The following is a 12,674-nucleotide window of genomic DNA, read 5'->3' on the forward strand; positions in this document are numbered from 1 at the left end:
AAAAAGTAAAGACAAAGTGATCCGACACTTCATGGTCGAATGGGCCAAAGAACCTATTTCCGACGGTCTCCCCGGCCGTGACGTCGGAGCTGCGGCGCCGGAGCCGTCGTCAGTCCCCGGCGGCAGCGCGGCAGGCGAGCCCCTGGGGCGGTGCGGGGGGGAGCGGGGGCCAGACCTCGGGAGGGAGGGAGGGCCGCGCTGCCACGGGCGGCAGCTGCGCGGCGTTTCTGGCTCGTCGGTGCTTCTGCCGCGCCGCCAACGAGTCCGTGCGGGGCGGTCGTGCGCGCCTCGCGGAGGGCCGCGTGTTGGATTTCTATACAACAGCTCCTCTCCGCAGGCCCGCGCCTCTCCTCCCGGACCAGCACAGCAGCAGGCGCCAGCGCAGGCCGTCCGCGCCTTGCTCTCCGCGGCGATGGCGAGCGCGCAGCAGTAATTCCTGGAGCGGGTCCTGGCGGAAAAGCAGCGTGCGGGAGGTTTCTCCGCGTTTCTTACCGTTTTCGGAACCGGGGCAAGGCGGCCCCCTGCGGCGGAGCCTCCGCCGTCGCGGAGCAGCTCTGGGGAAGCGCCCGCGCGGTGCGAGGGTCTCTGCGGCGGTGCGGGGGGAGTGTGCGTGTGGGGCGTGTGTGTGCGTGCGTGTGTGTGCGCGCTGGCGCGGTGCGGGGCTTGGCCAGGGCCCCCCGAGGGCTGCGCGGAGCCGAGGGCTGGGCGGGGGGGACAAGGCGCCCGAGAACCGGCGCGGGGACGGTTATCGCCGTGGCCGGGGGTGCTCGGCGAGAGGGGAGAGTTTTGGGGGGGAGAGGCGCGTTTTTCCCCGAGTGCGCGCGGGGCGGGCGCGGAAAGCGCAGGGGCGCGGCTCTGCGGCTCTGCGCTTCCGTCACCTCCCGCACAGCCCGGGCGGAACGGCCCCGTGTCGGTTACGCGCCCGCGGTATTTCAGCGAGCGCTCCCAGCCCCGTGTTTCGGGGAGGGGAAGGCGGGCGGACGCGCCGGCTGTGGGCAGGTCCCGATTTCTGCGCCCCGCCGTCCCGCGGCCGCCGTCTCCCGCGCACCGGAGGGTGCCCCCGGCTCGGCCGCCGCTTTACTCCGCGCTGGGCCCTGCGGAACGGGGCGGGGGGGCGGGGGGTGTCCCTCGGCGGTGAGAGGCGGGCGGGAAGGGGAGGCCGGGCCGGACAGGGTGGCCCCGGCCTGGTCCTGTCGGGGCCGAGAGCAGAGGGGGGGGGCTCTCGCGGGACGGCCCCCCCGCCCCGATGGGGGGGGCTGCGCCTGGTTCCGAGTCCGCTCTCTCACAAGTAACACAAGGATGCGTGCGGGTGCTACTCCGCGGCACGCAGGAGAGATCCCTGAAGTACTGGACGGTCAGATCCAGCGGGAAGGAAATGGGGGGAATTGGGGCTGTTCTAGTGTTTTTATTATCAACTGAAATTAAATTGTGCTTGATTTTAATATGAGTATAGAATTAAGAATTAACATTTATTGTACTTTGAATTTAGCAACCGACTGCTACTCTAAAATCCCCTGTACAGCCCCGTACCAAGGCCGAGGGGATTGGTCATAACTGTTTAGTGGGAACGGTTAGAAGCCAGGTAACAAAACACGAGGTGATTTGTAACCTGATTTATAACACATACACAGGACTAGAAGAATGCAAGTAGCTGTCAAGGTCCAGGATTAATGGGAACTGAGGGCAGTGACCGTAACAGCTTGCAGGTTCCTGCCAAGAAAACCGTGTCCTTAAGCAGAAGGTAATTCCGGCAGGGGGAGATCGCGACCCCCGACTCATGGACCACCTACTCCCATTACACCCAGAGCCATTTCTAACCTTTACTGTGCAGAATCGGAAGTAGGAGGAGAATATGTTAATGTTTTCTTGGAAGTTGCATGCTTATGTATGAATACTTAATGAATATGCATGAGTAAGTTCTATATAAGGTGCATGATTCTGGTGCCCGGCACGTGTTGTTGGTGAGAGCACTCCCCTACACGTCCGGCCGTCAATAAAGAAGTGTCGGCTTAGCTGCATCACATTGGTGTCGATAAGTTCTTTTATCCCGGATTTCGGTGACACTGGCAGGAGGCTCTTGGCTCTTAATCCAAGGCTGCGCCGTGGTGCAAGTGCGTGCGGCTGGATGTTTCTCTCTGGAGGTTGCTCTCTCGAAACCCGTTCTGCCTTAAAACACGGTCTGGCGAGGAATTAAAACCGGCATAAAACTGGCGTCGGAAAAACGGGCACTGAGAATAGGGCCCCGTGTAGCGCGTCCCCAGCACCGGCGGCTTCCTGGGCGCTAGGCCCGGCCCGGGGATGCCCCCCCAACCCCCCCTCTTCTGTGCTGACGCCCAAGCGGGCACTCAGGAGAAACAGTCGGATTCACGGATAGCACGGTTTGTTTTCATGCAGCGTTGACAGGTTCCCTGAGGCTGCCTACGATAAACGCACAAGCTGCAGGTTGGCTCTAGAGCACTACAGCAACCGAGAAAACCCAACCCGGAACGATTGCAGTCCCACACACACAGTTCCCGCGGATGCACTGGGCGTAGCCCCCTCTGGGGGGGCGAGAGCACGAACCCGTGGGTCTGTCCCTCCGCTTTGGTGTCGGGTGGTCGTCCCTCCAAGTTGGGTGCAGGCTTGGGGGGCTATTTGTGGTGGTAGGTCGGGGTGAGCGGGTGGGGCTGGAGTCCAATCAACATTCTGTCAATACTGACCCAGTTTCGTGGTGCCAAGGGGCACGGCGGGCTTCTGTGGGAAAAGGAGGGAGGACGGGAAGCAAGATGGACTTGGTACAGTGGGTGCAGGAGAGAAGGGAGGCTGAGCACAGAGTTTGTGTGTCGCCACAAAAAGTCATATTTGAAGGGAGCCGAGCAGAGGAGGAGATAAAATCCCGAGTAAAAGCCTGGCTGGCTGGCCGGGCCCAAAGAGCTGTGGGGAAGGGAGTTAACTCCAGTTTACCACCAGTGGCGTCCCCCAGGGCTGGGTGTTGGGGCCGCTCCTGTTTAACACCTTCACTGATGAGCTGGACGAGGGGCTCGAGTGCCCCCGCGGTCAGTTTGCAGGTGACACCCAGCCGGGTGGGGGTGTTGGTCTCTCGAGGGTGGGGAGGCTCTGCAGAGAGACCTGGCCAGGCTGGAGCCATGGGCTGAGCCCAGCTGGGGGAGTTTCACCGAGGGCAAATGCCGGGGGCTGCCCTTGGGCCACAACAGCCCCAGCAGGGCTACAGCCTGGGGGAGGAGTGGCTGGAGAGCTGCCGGTCAGAGAGGGACTGGGGGGGTTGAGAATCAGTCGATCAATCCATCAGGGTTTAGCCCCGCGTTCCCCCCACCTCCCCACACGATTGCACAGGGACGCAGCCTCAGTCTCCTCCCTGTCCCCTTTCTTTTGCTGCAGGTGGCATCAGCCCGTGGCCGCAGGAGCCGGCCGAGGCAGGAGTAGCTCTCTCTGGCCCCCCGCCCCCTCCTGCGCCCTGGCAGCACCAACGTCAAGGCCAGCGACATGAAACAGTCACTTTTATCTTGGCGTCCGGGATCAAGAACAAGCTCTGCCTGTAGGAGAGCCAGCCCCTCTGCGAGGCTCTCAGACACACCCTGCCACCCCCCGGGACGGCCGCAGAGCCTTGGCTCTCCGGCTGCGCCAGTAAGGAGCGTTTGCCCGGTGCCGGCGGCGACCCCCCGATGGAGCCTTCGTGCCCCGATGCTGCTCGAGGGCCACCACCTCCTCTCGAGGGGCCCGAAGATGCAGCCACCGAGTCGGGGCCGTCCCGGTCCGCGGCGGCTCCTGAGGAGAACAGGCACCCGCCCTTGTACCCCCCCACCAGCAGCAGCGGGCCGGGGGGAGCAGGTGAGTGGGGCCGGCGGGGGGGCGGGAAGGGGTCTGGGGGGAATTGAGAGGACAGAGGGGGCGGGAAGGGGTCTGGGGGGAATTGAGAGGACAGAGGGGGTGGGAAGGGGTCTGGGGAAAAATTGAGAGGACAGAGGGGGCGGGAAGGGGTCTGGGGGGGAATTGAGAGGACAGAGGGGGCGGGAAGGGGTCTGGGGGGGAATTGAGAGGACAGAGGGGGCGGGAAGGGGTCTGGGGGGAAATTGAGAGGACAGAGGGAGTGGGAAGGGGCCTGGGGGGGCACATTAAGGGCTCAGAAGGGACATTGAGGGTGAGGAGGGGTGGGAGGGGGGACAGGGAGGGGCCTGGGGGGGATGGGGGGGATGGGGGTTGAGGATGGGCTGGACGGGTTGCGGGGGAAATGTAGGGGACAGACAGAACTTGGGGAGACATTAAGGGGACCCAGGTGGCCGCAGGGGACTTGGCAGGGGAGTGTCCCGCAGAGGGGACCCCCGCCCACCCTCTGACCCCCCCCTCCTCTCCCCCCAGCTCTGCCCTCCCAGCTGCACCCCAGCCCGCTGGAGCCCTCCCTCTCGCTGGTGCCCGGCAGTGCCCGGGGAGGGGGACCCGAATGGGTTGGGGGGAGCGACAAAACCTTTCTCCCCGTGCCCCCCCGTATCCCTTTTGGGGCCCACGCTCCTCTGCTCCCCCAAAACAGCGTGGCCTCTTGGGGCAGCGAACAGACCATGCGGTGCCTCTGGGGGCTGGGAGGGGGCTGCTGCCACCGTGACACCGCCCCCCTCCCCTCCCACTCGCTCCCTGTAGCTGGCTCGGGATGGGCCTGGGGGGGGCAGCAGGAGCAGCACCCCTTTGTGTTGCGCCCCCCTGAGCAGCTCCCCGCCCACCTGGCGCCTGCTGGGGGGGCCCCCAACCCCTTGCCCCCCCTCGGCAGCCTCCCCCTCGGTGCTCAGAGACATCAGGTGGGTGACGGGGATGGGGGGGGCAGGTCTGGGGGGAGGAGGGGGCGGTGGTGTGTGTCCTCGGGGTGCGGGGGGGCAATGTGGGGGTCCTTGGGGATTTGGGGGGAGTCTGGAGTTGGGGAGTGGATTTGGGGCTCTTAGGGGTGGGGGGGCAGATGCTGGGGTCCATTAGGGTTGGGGGGTGCAGGTGGGGGGGTCTTTCAGGATTTGGGGGCGTCCTGTGCTTTAGGGGGGGGTGGGTAGGTGGGGGGGTCCTTGGGGAGATGGGGGTGGGGGACTGGATGTATTTGGGGTGTGTTTGGGGGGAGCAGACACTGGGATCCTTGAAGCTCCTTCACCCTGGGGGCTCTTTTCTTGGGGGGAGGGGGCCTCCTGGTGGGTCCAGCCTGCGCAAATCAGCCTTCTGTGTGCCCCCCCCCCCCCCGCAGAGCCTGTGTTTCTGCAGTGGGGGGGCCGGGGGGTCCCCGGGGAGCCGCAGTGCGGGGCAGCAGAGCCACTCGCTGCCCGTCCACACCTCGGCCCAGGCCCCGCTCGCCTTGCCCCAGGGTACGTCTTGGGGGGGGACACGGACCCCCCCAAACCTTGGGGGGAGGAACTCTGAAACCTTGGGGAACCCCTGAGTGTGGGGGGAACCTGTGCTCCCCCCCTTCCCTGGCAACAGGGTTGGGGGGAGATGAGGGGGCTTATGAGAGGTTGGGGGGAGCAGAAGTCTGGGAGCCCCCCCTCACCCCAGTTTCTGTACCTCAGCCCCCCCGGTGTGTCCCCTCCTCAGCACGGACCTGATCAACCCCTCGCTGGAGCCGCTGCATCTGAGCATGATGGAGCACGCGCTGGGCCGTGAGGGGGGGGGCCGGGGGGGGGGAGCAAAGGGACGTGGGGGCAAGTCCAGGGATGGGGGGGGGCACAGGGGGTGGACAGAGACGTGGCAGGAGGGGATATGATGGGGGGGGGACACAGGGGCAGGGTGAATTTGGGGACACAGGGGGGATGGGGGTGCTGGGGGGGGACACAGGAAGGGGTTTTGGGGGGGTGGTGTAATGCGATGTGGCCCCACCCCCAAGATACCCCCTGACACCCCCCCGCCCCCACTCAGATGGCACAGACAAGACCTCCACCACCTGATGGCCCTGCCCCCCCCTCCCCAAATCAGGGGGTCCCACCCATAACCCCTCTCCCCCCCCCCTCCCCTGGACCCCCGCCCACCCCCTGACCCCCCCCTCCTCTTCCCCCAGCTCTGCCCTCCCAGCTGCACCCCAGCCCGCTGGAGCCCTCCCTCTCGCTGGTGCCCGGCAGTGCCCGGGGAGGGGGACCCGAATGGGTTGGGGGGAGCGACAAAACCTTTCTGCCCGTGTCCCCCCGTATCCCTTTTGGGGCCCACGCCCCCCTGCTCCCCCAAAGCAGCGTGGCCTCTTGGGGCAGCGAACAGACCGAGGAGCCGGCCGGCGGCCGCAACACCTTCGAGGAGGAGGGCAGCGGCATGAAAGGTGGGGTTTGGGGGGCCGTTTGGGGGTGGGGGGGCTCATAGGGACCTGCCACCCCATGTCACACTCCTGTCCCCCCCCAAGATGTCCCCTCCTGGCTGAAGAGCCTGGGGCTGCAGAAATACACGGCGCTTTTCTCCCAAATGACGTACGAGGAGATGATGAGGCTGACGGAGCATCAACTCGAGTGGCAGGTGACACGGGGTGTCGCCCCCCCTCCATGTCCCCAAATGAAGGGGGAGACACTGTCCCCCCTTCCCCGGTCACTCTGACCCTGCTTGTCCCCTCCGTGTCCCCGCAGAATGTCCCCAGGGACGCGCGGCAGAAGATCCTCCTCTGCATCCAGAATCTGCAGGAGCGGCCAAACATCCTCAGGGCGCTGGAGAAGGTGGGACGGTGACAGGGTGGCCCTCGGGTCCCTTGGGGTGGCCCCGGGGTGGCCCATGTCCCTTTCTGCACCCCAAGGGCTGGCACGGGGTGTCCTTGTTCTCTTGTGTCCCCAGGCGTGGCACAGGGTGTCCCCCACATCCCGGTGTCACAAAGGGTGTCACAGGGTGTCCCTGCTCCCCCTCATGTCCCCAGAGGTGGCACAGGGTGTCTCCCGTGTCCCAGTGCAGCTTGGGTGGCACAGGGTGTCCCCGAGGGTGTCATAGAGTGTCTCCCATGTCCCTCACATCCCCAGGGGTGACCCAGAGTGTCCCTCATGTCCCCAGGGCTGTCACAGGATGTCCCTTGCCCTCAGATCCCCAGGGGTGTCCCCACATCCCTGACACCCCTCCCCGTGTCCCCAGCAGTGGCACAAGATGTCCCTGGTCACCCCTCCCTGTGTCCCCAGGACTGGGGTGGGGGGGTTTGGGGTGTGTGTCCCTGATCTCCCCCTCAGTCCCCACGTTTCCCCCCCACTCCTTGACACTCCCCCCCACTGTCCACAGCGCATCCTATGGGGGGGCAGCCTGTGGCCGGCGCTTCAGGAGCTCCAACAGATCATAGTGACCCCCATTAAAGCCAGCAACGCCGCAGCCCCCGTCCCTTACGGGGACATCCCGAGGCTGTTCACTTCTGTCATGGGCAAAGGTGAGACAGCACCCCACACCACAATTCCTTTTTTGGGGGAGTCCCATGGTTGTCGGGGGCTGTGTGTGTGGAATCGGGGTGTCTGGGTCCCTCCCTGACCCCCGACACCCCCCAGTCTGCATCCAGTTCCTGATGTCGCGACCGGACAAGGAGAACATCATCAGTTACCTCCAGCTCTTGGAGCAGTGCCAGAGCCACGAGGTACGGGGGGGGCTGCGGGGACTTTGGGGGGCCTGTAGGGCTTGGGGGGGGGCTATAGGTCTGTGTGACCCCCCCATGTGCCCCCTTCCCCCCCCAGGCGTTCACAGAGACACAGAAGAGGAGGCTCCTCTCCTGGTGGTGGCAGGTCCAGTGGCTGCTCTGCACCTTCCCACTCGGTGCCGATCAACAGCTCGCCCCAGGCCCTGCTCGCCCTCCCCCAGGGTACGTCTTGGGGGGGGACACGGGCCCCCCCAAACCTTGGCGGGGGGGAAGTCAAAAACCTTGAGGCACCCCCTGAGTGGGGGGAGGAACCTGTGCTCCCCCCCTCCCCTCCGCACCCCCCATCCCACTAGGGCGGGGGAAGATGTTCTGGTCGTGGTGTGGGAGGTTTGGGGGGTTCAGAGTGCCTGGTCCCCTCCCTAGGAGGGATGGGGGGGTCGGGTACAAATCTTGGGGCCCCCCTTACCCCAGTTTCTGTTCCGCCCCCCCTCAGAGCGTCCCCTCCCCGGCACGGACCTGGAGATCAGCCCCACGCCTGAGTCGCTGTTCAGCATGGTGGAGCAAGTGCTGGGCGGTGAGGGGGGGTGGGGATTAACACAGACACCCCCTGCCCCCACTTTACCCCCTCTCCCCCATTTTTGTCGGTTTTCACCATTTTTAACAATCCCAAATCTTTGCGGTTTTGATGGGTTTTTCAGTTTTTATTCCTTTTCTCTTCATTACTGTATCAGTACCCCAAATGATATTAACGTATATTAATACGCATTAATAATATCATTATTATTTACAGCCCAAACTGAGGGACACGGCGATGCCCCCCCTTCCCTCCCCTCCCCCAGGGTGGGGATGCCCCAGGACCCCTCCCCCGTCGGTACAGCCCCCCGCCCCCCCTTTGTACCCGCAGCGCCGCGGCCCTTTGCGATAGAAAACGTTATTTTAGACACAAGTTGTTAGGAATAACTTTAGTTCCGGCTGTGGCTACTAACCCTGACTACGTTATTAAAGAGAAAACCAGAAACACCCCCCAAAGTGCCTGGTTTTTCCCCAAAACGGGGAGGGGGGACACGCCTCTCTGTCGCTGGAGGAGTCGGAGGCGTCGCTGGGGCTCTCGTCGTCCTCCGAGGCCTCGCTGGGGTCAGGCGGGGGCTGTGCGGGGTCCCCCCCTCGCTGCCCCCCCCGGACTCTTCCTCCTCTTCCTCTCCCTCCTCCTCGTCGCTGTTGCTGCCCAAAATCTCCTCCCGGTCACGAGCGGCCCGGGCGGTGTCACTGCCCCCCCCGGAGGTCCCCCCGGCCACCTTCCTCCTCATCTTCGGCCTCATCCTCTTCCTCGCTGAGGGCCGAGCCCCCCCACCCCGCTCGCTGCTGCTCCCGGAGCCTTCGGCCCCCTCCTCCTCCTCCTCGCTGCCCTCTCCCCCTTCGCTCTCGCTGCCTTCCTCACGCTCTTCGTCTGGAGGAGGAGGAAGAGGAGGAGGGGAAGAGATTATGGGGGAGGGCGTTGGGGGGGCCCCACACATTCTGCGCCCCCGGGTCCCCCTGTTTGGCTGATTAGGGATATCGATTAACCTCCGACAGCAGAGGGGAAAGAGCCGGCGTCTTCTGCTGCAAATAACTCCAGAGTGTGGGGAATAATACAGAGCCCACGGAGTGAGACAAGGGAGAGCAGTGCAACCAGGAGAGCACAGGGCAACGCCTCAGAGCATCCCTGCCCGAGAGAGAGCACAGGGGTTAAGGCAGATCCCTCAGCCCTTGCCCCCGCTGCCAGCCCCCAGCCCCGCGGGCAGCCCCGGTTCCAGCGAGGGTTTGCAGAGCCTGGCCCGGGCAGGGGGAAATCCTACGCGGTGCCTCCGCCCGGAGCTGAGGCCTCCAGAGGCGCTGGGAGCGGGCCCGGCCTTCTAGCCCCAAAATCAGCCCGGCAGGAGAGCCGGCGCCTTTGTTTGGAGCGGGAATATCTGGTTTTGCTCTCACAGGAGATTGCCCCCGAGCCTGGCCAGGGCTCAGGGGAGAAGCTCAGGGGTTTCCCTGCTCATCTCTTGGATCACGCGCAGGGTCTCACGGGTACGGCAGCGGCACGAGCCCGCGGGACGTCTGCCCAGCCCCCGTCCCCACCCGCCACGGCACCGGGCGCTCCCAGCATCAGCGCCAGCCCAGGGCAACGCGCGCGGCCGGTAACTCCACGGTGCCGGGGGCCCCCGGCAGCCGGGAACAGCGTGGCCGCCCCGACGGCAGCGTGGTCGCCGGGAGCGGCGTGGAGCAGAACCTGCCTGGCAGAGCGAACACCTCGTCCCACGCCGAGGTACAGCCGTGGGGGGGCTCCTGGGCGTGGGTGCTCGGGGACACCGGGTGCTCGGGGCCTTTGCGTCCCCCCGGTGCTTTGGGGCCCTGGATGCTCGGGGTCCCTGGTGCCACCATTACAGGGGTGCTGGGGGTCCCTGGTGCCCCCGTACCGCGACTGCCCAGAATGCCGGGGTGCTCCAGGTCCCTGGGTTGCCCTTAGACCCCAGAAAGGCGATCTGCTCTCCTCTCACAGACATCCGCACCTGTGATTCACCGAGAGCTAGTTAATGGTGTTAATAATTTTTTATTGTTGGTGGTTGTTGTTTATCTGAGAGCCTCTGTAACGGTGCCGCTCACCCCCCCCATCCTTCTCCCCGCAGGACGCTCCGGTGACGCGGCACGACCCCAAGCGGCCAAGCGCCATCCCTGTCCCCAAGGATGGGCCCCAGGGGACAGACGGGGACTCCCCCACTGTGCCTGGCACACTCCTCCCGGCACAGAGCCAGGAACACCCACATCCCTGCTGAGCCACCGCGGCAACCCTGGCAAACCCCCCGGCAGAGAAGAGCTGCCCAGAGACCCTCCTCTTCCTCACCTTCAGCCACCCCGACCAGCAACACCCGGCTCCACGCCGGGAGAGAAGAGCGGAGCCAGGGATGCCCCAGGATGTGCTGTGCCACACGCTCTCGGCACCGGTTTTCGCAGTGATCCCCCAGTAAATGGTTTGCCGACAGCCAAGCGTTTCCTCTGACTCTTTGCCGGGGTGGGTTTGGCACCGCCGGGACTCGAGGGGCGCCCGGCTTCTCTCCCGCTGCCGGCACGGCATTCAGCAAAGGCCCGGCGCTCTCCATCGCCGCAGCGCAGAGGGCCCCCTGCCTCGAGAACAGCCCCGCAAACCCCACAAAAACTCGGGCTGCCGCGGTTGGAGGGGGCTGTGCTCTTCCTCCTCATCCTCCTCCAGGCCCGCGGCGTGTCCCAGGGGTCCCTCTGTCACCTGTGTAGTGAGGGGACATGGAGAGGGAGTGCACATCGGGAGGAGAGGCTTGGGGACACCCAGAGGAGCTTGGGGACAGTTGGGTAGGGTGGGGGATAGCAAGGGGCATCCGCGGAGCCCCAGGGACAGTCCAGAACTTCTGGGGACCCCCAGGGAGCTCTGGGCATGGTCAGGGACACCCCGAGAGCCCCAGGGACCTTTAGGGACCCCCAGGGATGTCTGAGGATGCTCAGGGACGCCCAGAGAGCCCCAGAGACACTCGGGGACAGGCAGGGAGTGCTGGCGGGGCCGAGGGTGGCCAGGGACAGCCAGAGGGCCCCGGGAACAGCCCCGGAGGCCTAGAGGTGGCCGAGGATGGCCAGCGACAGCCGGGGAGCTCTGGGAACACCCAGCGCCAGTCAGAGGCCGCCGGCGCCTCCCGGGGAGGGCGGGGGACCCCCGAGGACAGACAGGCCCAGGCGCGGGGCGCCCAGAGAAGCCCGGGGACAGGTGGGCACCGCTGGGGACACCCGCGGAGCCCCGTGCCCCCCCTTCCCGCCCGCCCGTCCCCTCAGGCCCAGGTTCAGCCCCCTCGCGGCCCCACCTGCTGCCGCCGCAGCCGCTCCCGCAGCACCGCCTCGGTACCGCCGGTGCCGCTGGCGGCCCGGCCCGGCCCGGCCCGGCGGGCTCCCAGGGCGCCGCGGAACTCACAGGCCGCCGCCATCTTCCCGCACCGCGCGCCACAGGGCGCACGCGCGGCCGCCGCAGCCAATCCCCTCCCTCCGCTTCCAGCCAATGAGCGGCGGCGGGGCGGGAGGGGCGTGGACTGAGGACCGTCCACCAATGGCGGCGCGGCTGATGGCCAATGGCGGCGGCGGGGAGGCGGGGCCGGCGGCGGCATAGCCAATGGGAGGAGGAGGCGGAAGCGGAGGCGGCGCGTAAGGGCAGAGCATGAGCGCGGCCGGCGCTGAAGCCGCTTCACTCTCCCCCCGCCCCGCAGTGGGGTCCCGGCTCAGCACCCCCCACCCCCGGGGGTCCCGCTGCAACCCTCTCTCGGCCCCGGGGGGGCATTTAACCGCCCTTTCCCCAGCCCTGGGGGGCGCGGGGCCCTGGTTCATCCCCCCGGCTGCACCCACAGGCCTTTATTGACAACTAAACCTCGTTCCAACCGCCGACACTGAGCAGGGGAAAGGGGTGTGGAGAAAGAGAACGGGGGGACACAAAGAGAACGGGGGCAGCAGGGGGCGGGGGGCACAGGTGGGCCCCCTCAATCTTCCATCAGTTTGCCGAGGAAGTTGAGCCTGAAGATCCTGTACCTGTCCTCGAAATCCATGCGGACAATCCCGCGGTTCCTGCAGAGCAGGGTCCCGGTGTATTCACGGTGCATCCCCAGGATCACCTTGACCTGAGGCAGAGGAGGGGTGCAGATGGGGGGAGAGTGAACCCTGAGGAGGGTGGGGGGGGGTCCCAGCGGAGCTGGGGTAGCACCTGAGGGGATCTAGAAGGTCCCCAAAGCAGCACGTGCTGGTGGGAGCAGTGTTGGGCGGCCCAGGACAAAGGGGGGGCTGGGGGGGGCCCTACCTTGTTGCCGCAGACGGGAGTGACAGGCTCCAGGTGCCTGCTGGAGATGCTCAGCACTTCCTCGCTGTCCCTCAGGTAGACAGCGCACATCCCGCCCTACAAAAACAGAAAAAGAGGGGGGGAAATCAGCATCACCATGTGTGTTACCCCCTCACAGCCCGAAAAGCACCCCCGAATTGGGGCGGGGGGGGTCTCACCATGAATCTACGAATGACGCCGGTCTGTCCCACCGCCTGACTGTCCGGGTAGGTGTCACGGACCTTCACGTAGATGTTGGTGGTCACCCAGTCGCTGGAGCTCTGC

General features: G+C 65.9%; 1 protein-coding gene across 1 annotated transcript in view; it reads right to left on the minus strand.

The window, feature by feature from the left end:
- Window positions 1–12,461, minus strand: part of LOC141974073 (uncharacterized) — a 139,986-nt gene extending 127,525 nt beyond the window's left edge. Inside the window, exons 1-3 of the mRNA XM_074933324.1 lie at window positions 12,372–12,461; window positions 12,078–12,195; window positions 11,395–11,496 (exon numbers count right to left, since the gene is read on the minus strand). Of these exons, the coding sequence (XP_074789425.1) occupies window positions 11,395–11,496; window positions 12,078–12,195; window positions 12,372–12,461 (310 nt within the window). The remainder of the gene's footprint in view (window positions 1–11,394; window positions 11,497–12,077; window positions 12,196–12,371) is intronic.
- Between the last annotated feature and the right edge of the window lie 213 nt (window positions 12,462–12,674).

The sequence above is a fragment of the Athene noctua genome, unplaced genomic scaffold (genome assembly GCF_965140245.1).
Source record: "Athene noctua unplaced genomic scaffold, bAthNoc1.hap1.1 HAP1_HAP1_scaffold_31, whole genome shotgun sequence".
Taxonomy (NCBI): domain Eukaryota; kingdom Metazoa; phylum Chordata; class Aves; order Strigiformes; family Strigidae; genus Athene; species Athene noctua.